Genomic DNA, 23,457 nt, shown 5'->3' on the forward strand with positions numbered 1-23,457 from the left:
GGCCTTGTCTGTAGCTGACAGATGAGTTGAGGAGCAGTAGCAGCAGGATCTCTGGGCTGCTTACCAGTTAGGAGGAGTGGAGCGCTGGCCTTGTCTGTAGCTGACAGATGAGTTGAGGAGCAGTAGCAGCAGGATCTCTGGGCTGCAGTTAGGAGGAGTGGAGCGCTGGCTTTGTCTGTAGCTGACAGATGAGTTGAGGAGCAGTAGCAGCAGGATCTCTGGGCTGCTTACCAGTTAGGAGGAGTGGAGCGCTGGCCTTGTCTGTAGCTGACAGATGAGTTGAGGAGCAGTAGCAGCAGGATCTCTGGGCTGCAGTTAGGAGGAGTGGAGCGCTGGCTTTGTCTGTAGCTGACAGATGAGTTGAGGAGCAGTAGCAGCAGGATCTCTGGGCTGCAGTTAGGAGGAGTGGAGCGCTGGCTTTGTCTGTAGCTGACAGATGAGTTGAGGAGCAGTAGCAGCAGGATCTCTGGGCTGCAGTTAGGAGGAGTGGAGCGCTGGCTTTGTCTGTAGCTGACAGATGAGTTGAGGAGCAGTAGCAGCAGGATCTCTGGGCTGCTTACCAGTTAGGAGGAGTGGAGCGCTGGCCTTGTCTGTAGCTGACAGATGAGTTGAGGAGCAGTAGCAGCAGGATCTCTGGGCTGCAGTTAGGAGGAGTGGAGCGCTGGCCTTGTCTGTAGCTGACAGATGAGTTGAGGAGCAGTAGCAGCAGGATCTCTGGGCTGCAGTTAGGAGGAGTGGAGCGCTGGCCTTGTCTGTCGGGCCTCTGTCTCTTTCTCTACTGCTGGGGTCATTATTTACCAAGACCCCACCCGGGCCCTCTCTCCTTCTCTCTCTCTTTCCCTCTCCCCCTCCCTCATTCTCTCCCTCCCTCCACCCTCTCTCTCTCCCCACACACTCTCTCTCTCCCCTCTCTTGCTCTCATTTATTCAGCCATTCATTTAATTAGCTATTAATATATTTATTCAGCCATTCAACCTCACTTTGATTCTGATTCACTCTGATTCACTTATTCACTCTGATTCACTGATTCACTCTGAGTCACTCTGATTCTGATTCACTCTGATTCACTTATTCACTCTGATTCACTCTGATTCACTGATTCACTCTTATTCTCTGATTCACTTTGATTCACTCTGATACACTCTGATTATCTGATTCACACTGATTCACAGTGGTGGTGTAGAGCTGAGCTCACCACAGAGTAGCTCTCTCTCTAGCTCACTTCCCCCCTCTCTCTCTCTCTCTCTCTCTCTCTCTCTCTCTCTCTCTCTCTCTCTCTCTCTTTCCCCCTCTCTCTCTAGCTCTCTTCCCCCCTCTCTGCCCCCTCTCTCTCTAGCTCTCTTCCCCCTCTCTCTCTAGCTCTCTTCCCCCTCTCTGCCCCCTCTCTCTCTAGCTCTCTTCCCCCTCTCTCTCTCTCGAGCTCTTTTCCCCCTCTCTCTCTCGAGCTCTTTTCCCTCTCTCTCTAGCTCTCTTCCCCCTCTCTTCCCCCTCTCTCTCTAGCTCTCTTCCCCCTCTCTCTCTCTAGCTATCTTCCCCCTCTCTCTCTCTAGCTCTCTTCCCCCTCTCTTCCCCCTCTCTCTCTAGCTCTCTTCCCCCTCTCTCTCTAGCTCTCTTCCCCCTCTCTCTCTAGCTCTCTTCCCCCTCTCTCTAGCTCTCTTCCCCCTCTCTCTAGCTCTCTTCCCCCTCTCTCTCTCTCTCTAGCTCTTTTCCCCCTCTCTCTCTAGCTCTCTTCCCCCTATCTCTAGCTCTCTTCCCCCTCTCTCTAGCTCTCTTCCCCCTCTCTCTCTCTAGCTATCTTCCCCCTCTCTCTAGCTCTCTTCCCCCTCTCTCTAGCTCTCTTCCCCCTCTCTCTCTCTCTAGCTCTCTTCCCCCTCTCTCTCTCTCTAGCTCTCTTCCCCCTCTCTCTCTAGCTCTCTTCCCCCTCTCTCTCTAGCTCTCTTCCCCCTCTCTCTCTAGCTATCTTCCCCTCTCTCTCTAGCTCTCTTCCCCCTCTCTCTAGCTATCTTCCCCCTATCTCTCTCTAGCTCTCTTCCCTCTCTCTCTCTAGCTCTCTTCCCCCTCTCTCTCTCTAGCTCTCTTCCCCCTCTCTCTCTCTAGCTCTCTTCCCCCTCTTTCTCTCTAGCTCTCCTCCCCCTCTCTCACTTCCCCCTCTCTCTCTCTAGCTCTCAGCCCCTCTCTTTCTCTAGCTCTCTGCCCCCTCTAGCTCTCTTCCCCCTCGCTCTCTCTAGCTCTCTTCCCCCTCTCTCTCTTCCCCTCTCTCTCTTCCCTCTCTCTCTCTCTCTCTCTCTTCCCCCTCTCTCTCTTCCCTCTCTCTCTCTCTCTCTCTCTCTCTCTCTCTCTCTCTCTCTCTCTCTCTCTCCCTCTCTCTCTCGACTTTCTCTCTCTCTTTCACTCTACCCCTCTCTCTCTCCCCCTTTCTCCCCCTTTCACTCTCCCCCTCTCTCCTCTCTCCCCCGCTCCACTATTCCACCTCTCTGTTCTGTTGTGGTGGCTCCACTATTCCACCTCTCTGTTCTGTTGTGGCTCCACTATTCCACCTCTCTCTGTTCAGTTGTGGCGGCTCCACTATTCCACCTCTCTCTGTTCTGTTGTGGCTCCACTATTCCACCTCTCTCTGTTCTGTTGTGGCGGCTCCACTATTCCACCTCTCTGTGTTCTGTTGTGGCGGCTCCACTATTCCACCTCTCTCTGTTCTGTTGTGGCTCCACTATTCCACCTCTCTGTTCTGTGGCGGCTCCACTATTCCACCTCTCTCTGTTCTGTTGTGGCGGCTCCACTATTCCACCTCTCTCGGTTCTGTTGTGGCTCCACTATTCCACCTCTCTGTTCTGTTGTGGCGGCTCCACTATTCCACCTCTCTCTGTTCTGTTGTGGCTCCACTATTCCACCTCTCTGTTCTGTTGTGGCTCCACTATTCCACCTCTCTCTGTTCTGTTGTGGCGGCTCCACTATTCCACCTCTCTTGGTTATGTTGTGGCGGCTCCACTATTCCACCTCTCTCTGTTCTGTTGTGGCGGCTCCACTATTCCACCTCTCTGTTCTGTTGTGGCGGCTCCACTATTCCACCTCTCTCTGTTCTGTTGTGGCTCCACTATTCCACCTCTCTCTGTTCTGTTGTGGTGGTTCCATTGTCTTCAGCGTGGGGTAGCCTTGTAGTTGGTTTGTACCTGTGAATCAGAGATCAATAAAACCAGAATATATACCAGCCAGGATCAATGAACCAGTCCTCTGCAGAGTTTCTCATTCAATCACGGACCCGGACAATAATCAATTGTCATTGAGGCTGCTAATCAGGGTCCTGTTGCAGGAATTATCCCACAGAGAAGATCTGCATAGCAGCAGTGGACAGACACCACAGGCCAATGTTGATTTTCAACACACTTGCGTCACACATACTATAGTTAGTTACATTTATGTTTCCTTGACACGTTCTCATATGTCTTTAGGTTCTGGTTCATCATTCCCTGATTCCGTATTGTGATATGTAAGCTGTGAATTTGAATGGTCCGGGTTCAATTGGAGGTGTTTAGGTGCTTTCATTCAGATATTGATTAGGTAAATAACATTTTCTCTCTCTTCCTGCTTCCCTCTCTTCCTCTCCTCTCTCTTCCTCTCCTCTCTCTTCCTCTCCTCTCTCTTGCTCTCCTCTCTCTTCCTCTCCTCTCTCTTGCTCTCCTCTCTCTTCCTCTCCTCTCTCTCTCTCTCTCTCTCTCTTCCTCTCCTCTCTCTTCCTCTCCTCTCTCTTCCTCTCCTTCCCTCTCTTCCTCTCCTCTCTCTCTTCCTCTCCTCTCTCTCTTCCTCCTTTCCTCTCTTCCTCTTCTCTCTCTTCCTCTCCTCTCTCTTCCTCACCTCTTCCTCTCCTCTTCCTCTCCTCTTCCTCTTCCTCCTATCTCTCTTCCTCTCCTCTCCCTCTTCCTCTCCTCTTTCTTCCTCTCCTCTCTCTTCCTCTCCTCTTCCTCTCCCCTCTCTCTTCCTCTTTTCCTCTCTTCCTCTTCTCTCTCTTCCTCTCCTCTCTCTTCCTCTCCTCTCTCTTCCTCTCCTCTCTCTTCCTCTCCTCTTCCTCTCCTATCCCTCTTCCTCTTCCTCCTATCTCTCTCCCTCTTCCTCTCCCTCTTCCTCTCCTCTCCCTCTTCCTCTCCTCTCTCTCCTCTCCCTCTTCCTCTCCTCCCTCTCCCTCTCCTCTCTCTCTTCCTCTCTCTCTTCCTCTCTTCCTCTTCCCCTCCCTCTTCCTCTCCTCTCTCTTCCTCTCCTCTCTCTTCATCTCCTCTCTCTCTTCTTCTCTCTTCCTCTCCTCTTCCTCTCACCTCTCTCTTCCTCTCCTCTTTCTTCCTCTCCTCTCTCTTCCTCTCCTCTTCCTCTCCCCTCTCTCTTCCTCTCCTCTTCCTCTCCTCTCTCTCTCTTCCTCTCTCTCTTCCTCTCTTCCTCTTCCCCTCCCTCTTCCTCTCCTCTCTCTTCCTCTCCTCTCTCTTCCTCTCCTCTCTCTTCATCTCCTCTCTCTCTTCTTCTCTCTTCCTCTCCTCTCTCTTCCTCTCCTCTTCCTCTCCCCTCTCTCTTCCTCTCCTCTTTCTTCCTCTCCTCTCTCTTCCTCTCCTCTTCCTCTCCCCTCTCTCTTCCTCTCTCTCTTCCTCTCCCCTCTCTCTTCCTCTCCTCTTTCTTCCTCTCCTCTCTCTTCATCTCCTCTCTCTTCATCTCCTCTCTCTCTTCTTCTCTCTTCCTCTCCTCTCTCTTCCTCTCCTCTTCCTCTCCCCTCTCTCTTCCTCTCCTCTTTCTTCCTCTCCTCTCTCTTCCTCTCCTCTTCCTCTCCCCTCTCCTCTTCCTCTCCTCTGCCTCTTCCTCCCCTCTCTCTTCCTCTCCTCTCTCTTCCTCTCCTCTCTCTCAGGGTTCCTGGTATCACCATCGCAACAGACATCATCTGTGGTTTCCCAGGGGAGACGGATGCTGACTTCCAGGAGACATGTGACCTGGTGAAGGAGTATCGCTTCCCCAGCCTCTTCATCAACCAGTTCTACCCCCGGCCTGGCACCCCTGCTGCCAAGATGGACCAGGTCCCTGCCCAAGTGGTGAGTCAGTTACAATACCACATCACACCTGTATGATCACACCACATCACACCTGTATGATCACACCACATCACACCTGTATGATCACACCACATCACACCTGTATGATCACATCACACCTGTATGATCACACCACATCACACCTGTATGATCACACCACATCACACCTGTATGATCACACCACATCACACCTGTTTACATTTGATCACATGGTGTACATGGACCAGAGAGTTATTCTTCTTCTTCTTTGGAGGCAGTAGAGTTTAACATGGACCAGAGTGTTGAGGCAGTAGAGTTTAACATGGACCAGAGTGTTTGGAGGCAGTAGAGTTTAACATGGACCAGAGTGTTGAGGCAGTAGAGTTTAACATGGACCAGACTGTTTGGAGGCAGTAGAGTTTAACGTGGACCAGAGTGTTTGGAGGCAGTAGAGTTTAACATGGACCAGAGTGTTGAGGCAGTAGAGTTTAACATGGACCAGAGTGTTTGGAGGCAGTAGAGTTTAACGTGGACCAGACTGTTTGGAGGCAGTAGAGTTTAACATGGACCAGACTGTTTGGAGGCAGTAGAGTTTAACATGGACCAGAGTGTTGAGGCAGTAGAGTTTAACATGGACCAGAGTGTTGAGGCAGTAGAGTTTAACATGGACCAGAGTGTTTGGAGGCAGTAGAGTTTAACGTGGACCAGACTGTTTGGAGGCAGTAGAGTTTAACATGGACCAGAGTGTTTGGAGGCAGTAGAGTTTAACGTGGACCAGACTGTTTGGAGGCAGTAGAGTTTAACGTGGACCAGACTGTTTGGAGGCAGTAGAGTTTAACATGGACCAAACTGTTTGGAGGCAGTAGAGTTTAACATGGACCAGAGTGTTGAGGCAGTATAGTTTAACATGGACCAGAGTGTTGAGGCAGTAGAGTTTAACATGGACCAGAGTGTTGAGGCAGTATAGTTTAACATGGACCAGAGTGTTGAGGCAGTATAGTTTAACATGGACCAGAGTGTTGAGGCAGTATAGTTTAACATGGACCAGAGTGTTGAGGCAGTAGAGTTTAACGTGGACCAGAGTGTTGAGGCAGTAGAGTTTAACATGGACCAGACTGTTTGGAGGCAGTAGAGTTTAACATGGACCAGAGTGTTGAGGCAGTAGAGTTTAACATGGACCAGAGTGTTGAGGCAGTAGAGTTTAACATGGACCAGAGTGTTTGGAGGCAGTAGAGTTTAACGTGGACCAGACTGTTTGGAGGCAGTAGAGTTTAACGTGGACCAGAGTGTTTGGAGGCAGTAGAGTTTAACATGGACCAGAGTGTTGAGGCAGTAGAGTTTAACATGGACCAGAGTGTTTGGAGGCAGTAGAGTTTAACGTGGACCAGACTGTTTGGAGGCAGTAGAGTTTAACATGGACCAGAGTGTTGAGGCAGTAGAGTTTAACATGGACCAGAGTGTTGAGGCAGTAGAGTTTAAATGGACCAGAGTGTTTGGAGGCAGTAGAGTTTAACGTGGACCAGACTGTTTGGAGGCAGTAGAGTTTAACATGGACCAGAGTGTTTGGAGGCAGTAGAGTTTAACGTGGACCAGACTGTTTGGAGGCAGTAGAGTTTAACGTGGACCAGACTGTTTGGAGGCAGTAGAGTTTAACATGGACCAGACTGTTTGGAGGCAGTAGAGTTTAACATGGACCAGAGTGTTGAGGCAGTATAGTTTAACATGGACCAGAGTGTTGAGGCAGTAGAGTTTAACATGGACCAGAGTGTTGAGGCAGTATAGTTTAACATGGACCAGAGTGTTGAGGCAGTATAGTTTAACATGGACCAGAGTGTTGAGGCAGTATAGTTTAACATGGACCAGAGTGTTGAGGCAGTATAGTTTAACATGGACCAGAGTGTTGAGGCAGTAGAGTTTAACGTGGACCAGAGTGTTGAGGCAGTAGAGTTTAACGTGGACCAGACTGTTTGGAGGCAGTAGAGTTTAACATGGACCAGAGTGTTGAGGCAGTAGAGTTTAACATGGACCAGAGTGTTGAGGCAGTAGAGTTTAACATGGACCAGAGTGTTTGGAGGCAGTAGAGTTTAACGTGGACCAGACTGTTTGGAGGCAGTAGAGTTTAACGTGGACCAGAGTGTTTGGAGGCAGTAGAGTTTAACGTGGACCAGACTGTTTGGAGGCAGTAGAGTTTAACGTGGACCAGACTGTTTGGAGGCAGTAGAGTTTAACATGGACCAGACTGTTTGGAGGCAGTAGAGTTTAACGTGGACCAGAGTGTTTGGAGGCAGTAGAGTTTAACGTGGACCAGAGTGTTTGGAGGTAGCAGAGTTTAACATGGACCAGACTGTTTGGAGGTAGCAGAGTTTAACATGGACCAGACTGTTTGGAGGTAGCAGAGTTTAACATGGACCAGAGTGTTGAGGCAGTAGAGTTTAACATGGACCAGAGTGTTGAGGCAGTAGAGTTTAACATGGACCAGAGTGTTGAGGCAGTAGAGTTTAACATGGACCAGAGTGTTGAGGCAGTATAGTTTAACATGGACCAGAGTGTTGAGGCAGTAGAGTTTAACATGGACCAGAGTGTTGAGGCAGTATAGTTTAACATGGACCAGAGTGTTGAGGCAGTAGAGTTTAACATGGACCAGAGTGTTGAGGCAGTAGAGTTTAACATGGACCAGAGTGTTGAGGCAGTAGAGTTTAACATGGACCAGACTGTTGAAACAGTATAGTTTCAGTACTGTAGTATGAGATGAGCAGGGCTGAGTGAAACAGGGTTCTAGCAGGGACGCAATATGTTTTTGGGGGGGTGTCAGTTAGAGAAAAGACCAGGCACAGAATCACTCAGTTTGGGACGTAGTGATTCAGGGTGTAAGAGAGTGTGTGATTCTGTGCAGTCCGACTGCAATGTGGTCCTTGTTTAAAAACACACACTGGGACACTGGCAGACGCGTAAAGGCCCCTGTCTGGATCAAGGCCTACACATATCAGGCCTCACTCAACACCAGTGGATGAGTCCCAAATGTCCCTATTATGCCCTAGTATAGTGCACTACCCTATGGGCCCTGATCGAAGGTAGTGAACTATATAGGTGCTGTTTGTGCCTCAGGCCCCGGGCTCTGTTTATACAGGTGTTTCAGCCCGTTTCACATGGCGGACTACACCAAGGCCTGTTATAATGGCTCCGTGTCGGGCTGAACCACAAGCTGGGGGCTCTGCAGATGGCAGGAGAGGTTGGGATCAATTCCATTTCAATGTCGTCAATTCAGGAGATTAACAGCCATTCCGACGAGGGGAAATTGAAACGGACTGAGTTGAAAATGGAACGAATCCTCCCCCCCCTGCCAGTGGAACCCTACTGCCAGTGACATGTCTGGAAGGAGTTGATTCTTCTTCAAGGACGCCAGACTAAACCAGACTAAACCAGACTAACCTCAGACTAAACCAGACTAAACTCAGACTAAACCAGACTAAACCAGACTAAACCAGTCTAAACCAGACTAAACCAGACTAAACCAGTCTAAACCAGACTAAACCAGACTAACCTCAGACTAAACCAGACTAAACTCAGACTAACCTCAGACTAAACCAGTCTAAACCAGACTAACCTCAGACTAAACCAGACTAAACTCAGACTAAACTCAGACTAAACCAGACTAATCCAGACTAAACTCAGACTAAACCAGATTAACCTCAGACTAAACCAGACTAAACCAGACTAAACCAGACTAAACCAGACTAACCTCAGACTAATCCAGACTAAACCAGACTAAACCAGACTAATCCAGACTAAACTCAGACTAATCCAGACTAAACCAGTCTAAACCAGACTAATCCAGACTAATCCAGACTAAACCAGACTAATCCAGACTAATCCAGACTAATCCAGACTAATCCAGACTAAACCATTCTAAACCATTCTAACCTCAGACTAACCTCAGACTAAACCAGACTAAACTCAGACTAAACTCAGACTAAACCAGACTAAACCAGACTAACCTCAAACTAAACTAGACTAAAACAGACTAAAACAGACTAAACTAGACTAAACCAGACTAATCCAGACTAATCCAGACTAAACCAGTCTAAACCAGTCTAAACCAGACTAAACCAGACTAAACCAGACTAACCTCAGACTAAACCAGACTAAACTAGACTAAACCAGACTAAAACAGACTAAACTAGACTAAACTAGACTAAACCAGATTAAACTCAGACTAAACCAGATTAAACTAGACGAAACTAGACTAAACCAGACTAAACCAGACTAAACTAGACTAAACCAGACTAAACCAGACTAAACCAGGCTAAACTAGACTAAACCAGATTAAACTCAGACTAAACCAGACCAAACTAGACTAAACTAGACTAAACCAGATTATACTCAGACTAAACCAGACTAAACCAGACTAAACTAGACTAAACCAGACTAAACCAGGCTAAACTAGACTAAACCAGATTAAACTCAGACTAAACTCAGACTAAACCAGACTAAACTCAGACTAAACCAGACTAAACTCAGACTAAACTAGACTAAACCAGACTAACCTCAGACTAAACCAGATTATACTCAGACTAAACCAGACTAAACTCAGCCACTAGTATTATCCTAAGTACTATATTGACACGAGGTATTAGGCTGTATTGTTGTCTGGATGTTTCCGATGACTACGGGCTTGATTCACCCAGCCGTCAGACCTAAGATGTTTTTAAATGTGTTTTTTTAGTATGTCTGATTCTGAATTATAAAAAAAATATTTTTGTCATTTGTGTCTCTTATCAAGGAGTAAAAACCGGAATAAAATGTCTCCCCTCTCGACATCTGAACATAGAAACCTGCTCCAATTATGTCAAGGAATATTATATATCCTGGAGTGTTTTATACCACGGAGGATTAACACAATCAAAGACACTGGAGTTGAGTTCTCTCCTCTCTCTTAATATATCCCTCTCTCTCTCTGTGTGTGTGTGTGTGTGTGTGTGTGTGTGTGTGTGTGTGTGTGTGTGTGTGTGTGTGTGTGTGTGTGTGTGTGTGTGTGTGTGTGTGTGTGTGTGTGTGTGTGTGTGTGTGTGTGTGTGTGTGTGTGTGTGTGAGATCTCTCTCTCAGCATTAATGGTAATTAATACAGGTCAGTTTGTGCACTGAGCCAGGCGTTTCTCTCAGACTGATTTCTACCAGCATGGGGTAATTCAGCTGTCGTACTAAGTCAGTCAGACGGCCGGTTCATTTCAACGAGGCATTTTCTCAGTATCTCATATTTTTACACGTCTTCAATTACAGCACGTTGTTGGTGTTGTTGTTGTCTGTTTTATATCTTTAAATCCATCAGGAGAAAATAGGATCTTGGCTTTTTATCTATTTGTGTTTTAATTCTGTCATTCATTATTGACAATGAAAACGTGTATCTTGTGAGGTTTCCACTTCCTGTTCAATAGTAATGATTAGGTAATGTCCTGTTCAATAGTAATGATTAGGTAATGTCCAATAGTAATGATTAGGTAACATCATGTTCAATAGTAATGATTGGGTAAGGTCATGTTCAATAGTAATGATTAGGTAATGTCCTGTTCGATAGTAATGATTAGGTAATGTCCTGTTCAATAGTAATGATTAGGTAATGTCCTGTTCAATAGTAATGAACAGAGGAACTCTGGAGCTCGGTCAGAGAGACCAATAACAAGTAATTATGTTCAACATTTTGCTATCATTGTTTGAAACTTTGGCAGGATCAATACCCTAGAAATAGAATCCATAGAATGGGCTTGGAACCTCTAATCCTATCAATTTGAATGGGTTTGGAACCTGTAATCCTGTCAATTTGAATGGGTTTGGAACCTGTAATCCTGTCAATTTGAATGGGTTTGGAACCTCTAATCCTGTCAATTTGGATGGGTTTGGAACCTCTAATCCTGTCAATTTGAATGGGTTTGGAACCTCTAATCCTGTCAATTTGAATGGGCTTGGAACCTCTAATCCTGTCAATTTGAATGGGTTTGGAACCTCTAATCCTGTCAATTTGAATGGGTTTGGAACCTCTAATCCTGTCAATTTGAATGGGTTTGGAACCTCTAATCCTGTCAATTTGAATGGGTTTGGAACCTCTAATCCTGTCAATTTGAATGGGTTTGGAACCTCTAATCCTGTCAATTTGAAGGGGTAGGGATGGGGCTGGGTAGGGATGGGGCTGGTAGGGATGGGGCTGGGCTGGGTAGGGGTGGGGCTGGGTAGGGATGGGGCTGGGCTGGGCTGGGCTGGTAGGGATGGGGCTGGGCTGTGTAGGGCTGGGCTGGGTAGGGATGGGGCTGGGTAGGGATGGGGCTGGTAGGGATGGGGCTGGGTAGGGATGGGGCTGGTAGGGATGGGGCTGGGTAGGGATGGGGCAGGGTAGGGATGGGCTGGGTAGGGATGGGCTGGGTAGGGATGGGGCTGGGTAGGGATGGGGCTGGACTGGGTAGGGATGGGGCTGGGTGGGGATGGGGCTGGACTGGGTAGGGCTGGGGCTGGGTAGGGTAGGGATGGGTAGGGATGGGGCTGGGTTGGGTAGGGATGGGGCTGTGCTGGGTAGGGATGGGGCTGGGTTGTGTAGGGATGGGTAGGGCTGGGCTGGGTAGGGATGGGGCTGGGTAGGGATGGGGCTGGGCTGTGTAGGGCTGGGCTGGGTAAGCATGGGGCTGGGTAGGGATGGGGCTGGGTAGGGATGGGGTTAGGTAGGGATGGGGCTGGGTTGGGTAGGGATGGGGCTGGGTTGGGCTGGTTGGGATGGGGCTGGGCTGGGTAGGGATGGGTTTGGGCTGGTTGGGATGGGGATGGGCTGGTTGGGATGGGGCTGGCTAGGGATGGGGCTGGGTAGGGATGGGATGGGGCTGGGATACGGTAGGGATGGGGCTGGGCTGGGTAGGGATGGGGCTGGGTAGGGATGGGTAGGGATGGGGCTGGGCTGGTAGGGATGGGGCTGGGTAGGGATGGGGTTGGGTAGAGATGGGGCTGTGTAGAGATGGGGCTGGGTAGGGATGGGGCTGGGCTGAGTAGGGATGGGGCTGGGCTGGGTAGGGATGGGGCTGGGTAGGGATGAGGCTGGGTAGGGATGGGGCTGGGCTTGGGTAGGGATGGGGCTGGGTAGGGATGGGGCTGGACTGGGTGGGGATGGGGCTGGGTAGGGATGGGGCTGGGTAGGGATGGGGCTGGGTAGGGATGGGGCTGGGTAGGGATGGAGCTGGGTAGGGATGGGGCTGGGTAGGGATGGGGCTGGGCTGTTTTCTCTGGCCATCTGGAGGATGTTATTTATGTGTGGCCCAGCAGTAGGTAGAGTTGACACTGCTGTCTGGCTGAGCTGACTGATGCTGCTGTGGGGAGGAGAGAGAGACTACAGACTACGGCACCAGGCGTGTCAGTCAGACTTCAGACAGGACCCCTACAAAGAGGAATGTGCTCTTTATTTCTCTCTCTCTCTCTCTCTCTCTCTCTCTCTCTCTCTCTCTCTCTCTCTCTCTCTCTCTCTCTCTCTCTCTCTCTCTCTCTCTCTCTCTCTCTCTCTCTCTCTCTCTCTCTCTCTCTCTCTCTCTCTCTCTCAATCTATGTCTCTCTCTGCCTGTCTGTGTCTCTCTCTTTCTCACTAATTCTCAATCTCTCTCTCTCTGTCTGTCTCTCTCGCTCTCTCTCAATCTCTCACACTCTCTCTCTCTCTCTCTCTGTCGTTGTCTCTCAATCTCTCACTCTCAATCTCTCACCTTCTCTCTCTCTCTGTCTCTCTCTCTCCCTAGAAACACCTTCAGTGTTAGTCCAGGGCTACAACAACATGGCAAAACAGCTGGGGATCCCAGAGGAGAAGTTTGAAAACCACTGTCATGCCCCTGTCATCTAATACCTTCAGCCCTTACCAGAGGTCCCTGAATCAGTGGTCTGAACGTCTGTTTGTCTCTAATGCTGGTTTTCTCTGTATTCTGTATTGGTCTGCTAGGGTAGGTCTCTGTCTTGGTCTGCTAGGGTAGGTCTCTGTCTTGGTCTGCTAGGGTAGGTCTCTGTCTTGGTCTGCTAGGGTAGGTCTCTGTCTTGGTCTGCTAGGGTAGGTCTCTGTCTTGGTCTGCTAGGGTAGGTCTCTGTCTTGGTCTGTTAGGGTAGGTTTCTGTCTTGGTCTGCTAGGGTAGGTCTCTGTCTTGGTCTGCTAGGGTAGGTCTCTGTCTTGGTCTGCTAGGGTAGGTCTCTGTCTTGGTCTGCTAGGGTAGGTTTCTGGATTCTGTCTTGGTCTGCTAGGGTAGGTCTCTGTCTTGGTCTGCTAGGGTAGGTCTCTGTCTTGGTCTGCTAGGGTAGGTTTCTGGATTCTGTCTTGGTCTGCTAGGGTAGGTCTCTGTCTTGGTCTGCTAGGGTAGGTCTCTGTCTTGGTCTGCTAGGGTAGGTTTCAGACTAAAGAAGAGAGAGCCGGTCTACAGGACCATCCAGGTCTATTGAATAAAGACGAGAGACAGAGCCAGTCTACAGGACCATCCAGGTCTATTGAATAAAGAAGAGAGAGCCGGTCTACAGTACCAACCAGGTTTATTGAATAAAGAAGAGAGAGCCGGTCTACAGGACCATCCAGGTCTATTGAATAAAGAAGAGAGAGCCGGTCTACAGGACCAACCAGGTTTATTGAATAAAGAAGAGAGAGCCGGTCTACAGTACCAACCAGGTTTATTGAATAAAGAAGAGAGAGCCGGTCTACAGGACCATCCAGGTCTGTTGAATAAAGAAGAGAGAGCCGGTCTACAGGACCAACCAGGTTTATTGAATAAAGAAGAGAGAGAGCCGGTCTACAGGACCATCCAGGTCTATTGAATTAAAAACTGTATGTACGATGGGTTTAAAACCATGTATTGGTAAATCAACTCAAACTGATGAACCATGGGCATAACACATCTGCTATGAAGCCCTATTCATGTTGTTCCTCTAGACTTAGTGAATTACTAATACAGCTGCTATGAAGCCCTATTCATGCTGTTCCTGTGGACTTAGTGAATTACTAATACAGCTGCTATGAAGCCCTATTCATGTTGTTCCTGTAGATATAGTGAATTGGTTAAGTACTAACACAGCTGCTATGAAGCCCTATTCATGTTGTTCCTCTAGACTTAGTGAATTACTAACACAGCTGCTATGAAGCCCTATTCATGTTGTTCCTCTAGACATAGTGAATTACTAATACAGCCTATTCATGCTGTTCCTCTAGACTTAGTGAATTACTAATACAGCTGCTATGAAGCCCTATTCATGTTGTTCCTGTAGATATAGTGAATTGGTTAAGTACTAATACAGCTGCTATGAAGCCCTATTCATGTTGTTCCTGTAGATATAGTGAATTGGTTAAGTACTGGCTATTTATCCACTTATATTGTTAACAGATATTGTTGAATGTGCTCGTAGTGAAGTTACTACTATGAACATGTGGCCCACAGAATAGAATAAACTCAATAAAATCTAACTTACTTTCCCCCGTCAACACAAAGCCAGGTAACTTATAAGCAAAGCATTCAGCGTACACAGAATAGGATAGGATCTACCTTTACGTTCCCCCGTGAACACAAAGAGCAAGCTGCGGCTGACGGCAGTGGTAGGACAGAATGGGATGTTTCTAAGGACAAGGCGAAGTCTTAAACTACAGCATTCCTCTGCCCATACCTCTCCGAACTGATTGGAGATCCTTCCACATTCCTGGCTCATTGTTACCTTCCGGAAAACGCCATAGCCCACATTTCTCAGTATGTACCTCAAAAGCACTTACCTTCAACTCGTAAAACCCTGTCAATGGTTAGACACAGGCCTTTCAATACACACATTCCCCTTCAACTGCTGTCTTAGGTGCTCAGAGCTCCAGGCCCCGAGTCAGGCGATCAGAGCTCCAGGGCCGAGTCAGGCTGTCTGCGCTCCAGGGCCCGAGTCAGGCTGTCTGCGCTCCAGGGCCGAGTCAGGCTGTCTACGCTCCAGGGCCCGAGTCAGGCTGTCTGCGCTCCAGGGCCGAGTCAGGCTGTCAGAGCTCCAGGCCCCGAGTCAGGCGTTCAGAGCTCCAGGCCCCGAGTCAGGCGGTCAGAGCTCCAGGGCCCGAGTCAGGCTGTCAGAGCTCCAGGGCAGAGTCAGGCTGTCAGAGCTCCAGGCCCCGAGTCAGGCTGTCAGAGCTCCAGGCCCCGAGTCAGGCTGTCAGAGCTCCAGGGCCGAGTCAGGCTGTCAGAGCTCCAGGACCCGTGTCAGGCTGTCTACGCTCCAGGGCCGAGTCAGGCGGTCAGAGCTCCAGGGCCGAGTCAGGCTGTCAGAGCTCCAGGGCCGAGTCAGGCTGTCAGCGCTCCAGGACCCATGTCAGCCTGTCTACGCTCCAGGGCCCGAGTCAGGCTGTCTGCGCTCCAGGGCCGAGTCAGGTGGTCAGAGCTCCAGGGCCGAGTCAGGCTGTCTACGCTCCAGGGCCCGAGTCAGGCTGTCTGCGCTCCAGGGCCGAGTCAGGCGGTCAGAGCTCCAGGGCCCGAGTCAGGCTGTCAGAGCTCCAGGGCCCGAGTCAGGCTGTCTGCGCTCCAGGGCCCGAGTCAGGCTGTCTGCGCTCCAGGGCCCGAGTCAGGCTGTCTGCGCTCCAGGGCCCGAGTCAGGCTGTCTGCGCTCCAGGGCCCGAGTCAGGCTGTCTGCGCTCCAGGGCCCGAGTCAGGCTGTCTGCGCTCCAGGGCCCGAGTCAGGCTGTCTGCGCTCCAGGGCCCGAGTCAGGCTGTCTGCGCTCCAGGGCCCGAGTCAGGCTGTCTGCGCTCCAGGGCCCGAGTCAGGCTGTCTGCGCTCCAGGGCCCGAGTCAGGCTGTCTGCGCTCCAGGGCCGAGTCAGGCGGTCAGAGCTCCAGGGTCCGAGTCAGGCTGTCAATCAATCAAATGTATTTATAAAGCCCTTCGTACATCAGCTGATATCTCAAAGTGCTGTACAGAAACCCAGCCTAAAACCTCAAACAGCAAGCAATGCAGGTGTAGAAGCACGGTGGCTAGGAAAAACTCCCTAGGAAGAAACCTAGAGGAACCAGGCTCTGAGGGGTGGCCAGTCCTCTTCTGGATGTGCCGGGTGAGAGAGTACAACAGTACAGGACCAAGATGTTCAAACGTTCATAGATGACCAGCAGGGTCAAATAATAATAATCACAGTGGTTGTAGAGGGTCCAACAGGTCAGCACCTCAGGAATAAAAGTCAGTTGGCTTTTCATAGCCGATCATTCACAGTTAGAGACGACAGGTGCGGTAGAGAGAGTTGAAAACAGCAGATCTGGGACAAGGTAGCACGTCCTGTGAACAGGTCAGGGTTCCGTAGCCTCAGGCAGAACAGTTGAAACTGGAGCAGCAGCACGACCAGGTGGACTGGGGACAGCAAGGAGTCATCAGGCCAGATAGTCCTAAGGCATGATCCTAGGGCTCAGGTCCTCTGAGAGAAGAGAAAGAGAGAGAGAATTAGAGGGAGCATACTTAAATTGACACAGGACACCAGAAATACTCCAGGTATAACAGACTGACCCCCCAACACACAAAGTATTGCAGCATAATTACTGGAGGCTGAGACAGGAGGGGTCGGGAGATACTGTGGCCCGTCCAACTATACCCGCGGACAGGGCCAACCAGGCAGGATATAACCCCACCCTAAATACTTATTTTCCACCATAATTTGCAAATAAATTCATTTAAAAAATCCTACAATGTGATTTTCTGGATTTTTTTTCTAATTTTGTCTGTCATAGTTGAAGTGTACCAATGATGAAAATTACTGGCCTCTCTCATCTTTTTAAGTGGGAGAACTTGCACAATTGGTGGCTGACTAAATACTTTTTTCCCCCAATGTATACGGCCCAGGAGGCCTGTAAACAGTCGCTATAAAGTAGGCTGCATAGATTTCATGACAAGAAGCTCAAAATACGAAATTTGGTATCGTAAATGTTAGCAACACCTCCGCCTTTGCGGGATGCGCGGGGGGATATGGTCACTAGTGTAACCAGGAGGTGAGGCCTCATTTAACACAGTAAATTCATCAGGTTTAAGCCATGTTTCAGTCAGGCCAATCACATCAAGATCAGTGATGAGTTAATTGACTATAACAGCCTTCCTTGGATGCGAGGGATCTACATTAAGTAGCCCTATTTAGAGAAGTGAGGGATCTAACATTAAGTAGCCCTATTTAGAGATCAATTTCAGTAATGACAGGAATGAAGGAGGTCTTTATTCTAGTGAGATTACTAAGGCGAACACCGCCATGTTTAGTTTTGCCCAACCTAGATGGAGGCACAGACCCGGTCTCAATGGGGATAGCTGAGCTCACTACACTGACTGCTAGTGGCAGACTTTACTGAGCTGGCAGGCTGGATAACATCCTGCTGCCTGGCCTGGTCTCTCCCTTCTCTTCCCTGGCCTGGTCTCTCCCTTCTCTTCCCCTGGCCTGGTCCCTCCCTTCTCTTCCCCTGGCCTGGTCCCTCCCTTCTCTTCCCCTGGCCTGGTCTCTCCCTTCACTTTCCCTGGTCCCTCCCTACTCTTCCCCGGCCTGGTCTCTCCCTTCTCTTCCCCTGGCCTGGTCCCTCCCTTCTCTTCCCCTGGCCTGGTCCCTCCTTTCCCTGGCCTGGTCCCTCCCTTCTCTTCCCCTGGCCTGGTCTCTCCCTTCTCTTCCCCTGGCCTGGTCTCTCCCTTCACTTTCCCTGGTCCCTCCCTACTCTTCCCCGGCCTGGTCTCTCCCTTCTCTTCCCCTGGCCTGGTCCCTCCCTTCTCTTCCCCTGGCCTGGTCCCTCCTTTCCCTGGCCTGGTCCCTCCCTTCTCTTCCCCTGGCCTGGTCTCTCCCTTCACTTTCCCTGGCCCCTCCCTTCTCTTCCCCTGGCCTGGTCCCTCCCTTCTCTTCCCCTGGCCTGGTCTCTCCCTTCTCTTCCCCTGGCCTGGTCCCTCCTTTCCTTGGTCTGGTCTCTCCCTTCTCTTTCCCTGGCCTGGTCCCTCCCTTCTCTTCCCCTGGCCTGGTCCCTCCTTTCCCTGGCCTGGTCTCTCCCTTCTCTTCCCCTGGCCTGGTCTCTCCCTTCTCTTCCCCTGGCCTGGTCCCTCCTTTCCTTTGTCTGGTCTCTCCCTTCTCTTCCCTGGCCTGGTCTCTCCCTTCTCTTCCCTTGGCCTGGTCCCTCCCTTCTCTTCCCCTGGCCTGGTCTCTCCCTTCTCTTCCCCTGGCCTGGTCTCTCCCTTCTCTTTCCCTGGCCTGGTCTCTCCCTTCTCTTCCCCTGGCCTGGTCCCTCCCTTCTCTTCCCCTGGCCTGGTCCCTCCCTTCTCTTCCCCTGGCCTGGTCTCTCCCTTCACTTTCCCTGGTCCCTCCCTACTCTTCCCCGGCCTGGTCTCTCCCTTCTCTTCCCCTGGCCTGGTCTCTCCCTTCTCTTTCCCTGGCCTGGTCTCTCCCTTCTCTTCCCCTGGCCTGGTCTCTCCCTTCTCTTCTCTTCCCTGGCCTGGTCCCTCCCTTCTCTTCCCCTGGCCTGGTCCCTCCCTTCTCTACCCCTGGCCTGGTCCCTCCCTTCTCTTCCCCTGGCCTGGTCTCTCCCTTCTCTTCCCTGGCCTGGTCCCTCCCTTCTCTTCCCCTGGCCTGGTCTCTCCCTTCTCTTCCCTGGCCTGGTCTCTCCCTTCTCTTTCCCTGGCCTGGTCCCTCCCTTCTCTTTCCCTGGCCTGGTCCCTCCTTCCCCTGGCCTGGTCCCTCCCTTCTCTTTCCCTGGCCTGGTCCCTCCCTTCTCTTCCCCTGGCCTGGTCTCTCCCTTCTCTTCCCTGGCCTGGTCCCTCCCTTCTCTTCTCTTCCCTGGCCTGGTCTCTCCCTTCTCTTCCCTGGCCTGGTCCCTCCCTTCTCTTCCCTGGCCTGGTCCCTCCCTTCTCTTCCCTGGCCTGGTCCCTCCCTTCTCTTCCCCTGGCCTGGTCTCTCCCTTCTCTTCCCTGGCCTGGTCTCTCCCTTCTCTTCCCTGGCCTGGTCTCTCCCTTCTCTTTCCTTGGCCTGGTCTCTCTCTTCTCTACCCCTGGCCTGGTCTCTCCCTTCTCTTCCCTGGCCTGGTCCCTCCCCTCTCTTCCCTGGCCTGGTCCCTCCCTTCTCTTCTCCTGGCCTGGTCTCTCCCTTCTCTTCCCTGGCCTGGTCTCTCCCTTCTCTTCCCTGGCCTGGTCTCTCCCTTCTCTTCCCTGGCCTGGTCTCTCCCTTCTCTTCCCCTGGCCTGGTCTCTCCCTTCTCTTCCCCTGGCCTGGTCTCTCCCTTCTCTTCCCCTGGCCTGGTCTCTTCCTTCTCTTTTCCTGGCCTGATCTGGACTGAGTAATGGGGCAGGCTTAAGAGACAGAGAGAGGCTGGTCCCATAGGGCTCTGGTCAGCAGTATTGCACACGTTAACACACACAACATATTAACACACAACATATTAACACACTACACATTAACACACAACACATTAACACACAACATATTAACACACAACACATTAACACACAACACATTAACACACAACATATTAACACACACAACACATTAACACACAACACATTAACACACAACATATTAACACACACACAACATGTTAACACACAACATATTAACACACAACATGTTAACACACAACATGTTAACACACACAACATGTTAACACACATCATGTTAACACACAACACATTAACACACAACATGTTAACACACACACAACATGTTAACACACAACATGTTAACACACACACAACATGTTAACACACGACAAAACAACACTCAACCACACACAGGTTCCTAAAGAACGTTATGTCGATGCCGTTTTCCTCACTAGTCTGAGCAGACAGACGCAGGCCAACTGGGACGGCAACCTGTTTAGGCTGCGTTGATCTGCGTTGATCTGCGTTGATCTGCGTTGATCTGCATGGATCTGCATTGATCTGCATTGATCTGCGTTCAGTTCAGTTGTCTTCTCAGTAAGACATCAGTGACCTAATTTGAAGGTGGTGAGGACGTTTTATCGACGCGTTCTGGTGACTCGTTCCACGGCAGCTTTTTATTTTCAGGACGTCGATGTGTTTGATTGATTTAGATTTAGTCTGTTGACGTGTTGCAGCTCTTTGGTGTCAAGGAAGTAGAAATGTGTGTCGTAGTTGTCCAAGTCGTTTAAAAGTCAGAGATCTGACTGGTTCAAGCAGATGGATGGACGTGTTCCTCTCCACGTCTCTTTGATGGACAGACAGCATGTCCCCCAATGAGCAGCTGTCTGTCCGTTTGTCTGTTCGTGTAGAACTGCTGAAGACATTTGAGCTGAGAGATTCACATCCGTGTTTGTTTCTGATGAACACCTCACTGCCTCGGGTCCAGGCCTTATTAGAGGCCGATCCAAACCCTGTTGGACCTCCAGTGTCCCTCCATGTCCTCCCCTCCATGTCCTCCCCTACGTCCCTCCATGTCCTCCCCTCCATGTCCTCCCCTACCTCCCTCCATGTCCTCCCCTACGTCCCTCCATGACCTCCCCTCCTTGTCCTCCCCTACCTCCCTCCATGTCCTCCCCTACGTCCCTCCATGTCCTCCCCTACATCCCTCCATGTCCTCCCCTACCTCCCCTCCATGTCCTCCCCTCCATGTCCTCCCCTACATCCCTCCATGTCCTCCCCTCCATGTCCTCCCCTACGTCCCTCCATGTCCTCCCCTCCATGTCCTCCCCTACCTCCCTCCATGTGCTCCCCTACGTCCCTCCATGTGCTCCCCTCCTTGTCCTCCCCTACCTCCCTCCATGTCCTCCCCTACGTCCCTCCATGTCCTCCCCTACATCCCTCCATGTCCTCCCCTACCTCCCTCCATGTCCTCCCCTCCATGTCCTCCACTACCTCCCTCCATGTCCTCCCCTTACCTCCCTCCATGTCCTCCCCTCCATGTCCTCCCCTATGTCCCTCCATGTCCTCCCCTACCTCCCACCATGTCCTCCCCTACCTCCCTCCATGTCCTCCCCTACCTCCCTCCATGTCCTCCCCTACCTCCCTCCCCTACCTCCCCTCCATGTCCTCCCCTACCTCCCTCCATGTCCTCCCCTACCTCCCTCCATGTCCTCCCCTCCATGTCCTCCCCTCCATGTCCTCCCCTACCTCCCTCCATGTCCTCCCCTCCATGTCCTCCCCTACGTCCCTCCATGTCCTCCCCTCCATGTCCTCCCCTACCTCCCTCCATGTCCTCCCCTACCTCCCTCCATGTCCTCCCCTCCATGTCCTCCCCTACATCCCTCCATGTCCTCCCCTACCTCCCTCCATGTCCTCCCCTCCATGTCCTCCCCTACGTCCCTCCATGTCCTCCCCTACATCCCTCCATGTCCTCCCCTCCATGTCCTCCCCTACCTCCCTCCATGTCCTCCCCTACCTCCCTCCATGTCCTCCCCTACCTCCCTCCATGTCCTCCCCTACCTCCCTCCATGTCCTCCCCTTACCTCCCTCCATGTCCTCCCCTACCTTCCTCCATGTCCTCCCCTACCTCCCTCCATGTCCTCCCCTACCTCCCTCCATGTCCTCCCCTACCTCCCTCCATGTCCTCCCCTACTTCCCTCCATGTCCTCCCCTACCTCCCTCCATGTCCTCCCCTACCTCCCTCCATGTCCTCTCCTACTTCCCTCCATGTCCTCCCCTACTTCCCTCCATGTCCTCCCCTACCTCCCTCCATGTCCTCCCCTACCTCCCTCCATGTCTTCCCCTACCTCCCTCCATGTCCTCCCCTACCTCCCTCCATGTCCTCCCCTACCTCCCTCCATGTCCTCCCCTACCTCCCTCCATGTCCTCCCCTACCTCCCTCCATGTCCTCCCCTACCTCCCTCCATGTCCTCCCCCCTGGTTTCAAATAAAGATAAGTGGTTTATTATTTGTCTTATCAAGATGATTTTCTGTGGTCTCTGACTCCGGAAGGGTCCGGAAGGGTCCGGGAGAGGAGAGAGACTGACTGCTTTGGGCTGTAACAGGAGCAGCAGCAGCAATCTCAGCCCAGGCCTCAGCTCCTAATAGGCTGAAATAGTGAGGCTGTATCCAAAATGGCTCCCTTTTCCCTTTCTAGTGTGTTACTTTCGACCAGGGTCCGTAAGGGTAGTGCACTACGTAGGGAAATGGGATGCCATTTGGGATACAAGGTCAGCTTTGGGTTCATGGTGTTTGATCAAATTCCTGCTCCTATTCAACCCAGAATGAAGATGTGATTTCAGGGTGGAAAGTAAAGAGATTCTTTATAAGGTAGCTGGTTATCTTCCTCTACCCGAGCCCGGCAACCTTCCACCAACCTCTCTCCTCCTCCTCCTCCTCTGACTCTCGTCTCTCGTCTCTCTCTCTCCCAAATCAGAAGGGCCAGAAGACATACTTCACCATTGGAATAGGATCTACACAATTATATGTGTGTGTGTGTGTGGGGGGGGTTGTAGAGTGAATACTGCAGGGATCTCATTGGTGGTGTTGAGAAATAATAACCTCAGGTGCTCCTCTCTCCTCTCCTTTTTCCTCTCCTCTTTCCTTTCTCCTCTCTCCTTTCTCCTCTCTCCTCTCCACTCTCCACTCCACTCTCCACTCTCCTTTCCACTCTCCTTTCTCCTCTCCTCTCTCATTTCTCCTCTCCTGTTCCCTCTCCTCTCCTTTTTCCTCTCCTCTCTCCTCTTTCCTTTCTCCTCTCCTTTCTCCTTTCTCCTCTCCTCTTTCCTTTCTCCTCTCCTCTCTCCTTTCTTCTCTCCTTTCTCCTCTCCTTTCTCCTCTCTCCTCTTTCCTCTCTCCTCTCTCCTCTCCTCCAGCAGCACAGCAAACTGATGAGGAGAGAGGAGAGGAGAGGATATGCAGGGTAGTGATGTAAGGTTAACGAGGGGAAGGAGAGACGAGGAAAATATGGACTGGTTGAGGAGGGGAGAGAGATTGAGAGGGCGGAGAGAGATGTGGCGGGCGATGGGGAGGGTGGAGGGAGATGGGGAGGGTGGAGGGAGATGGGGAGGGTGGAGAGAGATGGGGAGGGTGGAGAGAGATGGGGAGGGTGGTGGGAGATGGGGAGGGTGGTGGGAGATGGGGAGGGTGGTGGGAGATGGGGAGGGTGGTGGGAGATGGGGAGGGTGGTGGGAGATGGGGAGGGTGGTGGGAGATGCGGAGGGTGGAGGGAGATGCGGAGGGTGGAGGGAGATGGGGAGGGTGGAGGGAGATGGGGAGGGTGGAGGGAGATGGGGAGGGTGGAGAGAGATGCGGAGGGTGGAGGGAGATGGGGGGAGGGTGGAGCTGAGACCTCTCTATCCCAGGTTGGGTAAGCTGAGACCTCTCTATCCCAGGTTGGGTGAGCTGAGACCTCTCTATCCCAGGTTGAGTGAGCTGAGACCTCTCTATCCCAGGTTAGGTGAGCTGAGACCTCTCCATCCCAGGTTGGGTGAGCTGAGACCTCTCTATCCCAGGTTAGGTGAGCTGAGACCTCTCCATCTTAGGTTGGGTGAGCTGAGACCT

The 23,457-nt window shown here is 51.3% G+C and overlaps 1 protein-coding gene across 1 annotated transcript in view; it reads left to right on the forward strand.

Moving 5' to 3' along the window:
• The first annotated feature begins 3,501 nt into the window (after window positions 1-3,501).
• Window positions 3,502-23,457, forward strand: part of LOC124017685 (threonylcarbamoyladenosine tRNA methylthiotransferase-like) — a 197,120-nt gene continuing 177,164 nt past the window's right edge. Inside the window, exons 1-2 of the mRNA XM_046332950.1 lie at window positions 3,502-3,530; window positions 4,880-5,060. Coding sequence (XP_046188906.1) covers window positions 3,502-3,530; window positions 4,880-5,060 — 210 coding nt within the window. The remainder of the gene's footprint in view (window positions 3,531-4,879; window positions 5,061-23,457) is intronic.

Source organism: Oncorhynchus gorbuscha, unplaced genomic scaffold (assembly GCF_021184085.1).
Source record: "Oncorhynchus gorbuscha isolate QuinsamMale2020 ecotype Even-year unplaced genomic scaffold, OgorEven_v1.0 Un_scaffold_308, whole genome shotgun sequence".
Lineage (NCBI taxonomy): Eukaryota > Metazoa > Chordata > Actinopteri > Salmoniformes > Salmonidae > Oncorhynchus > Oncorhynchus gorbuscha.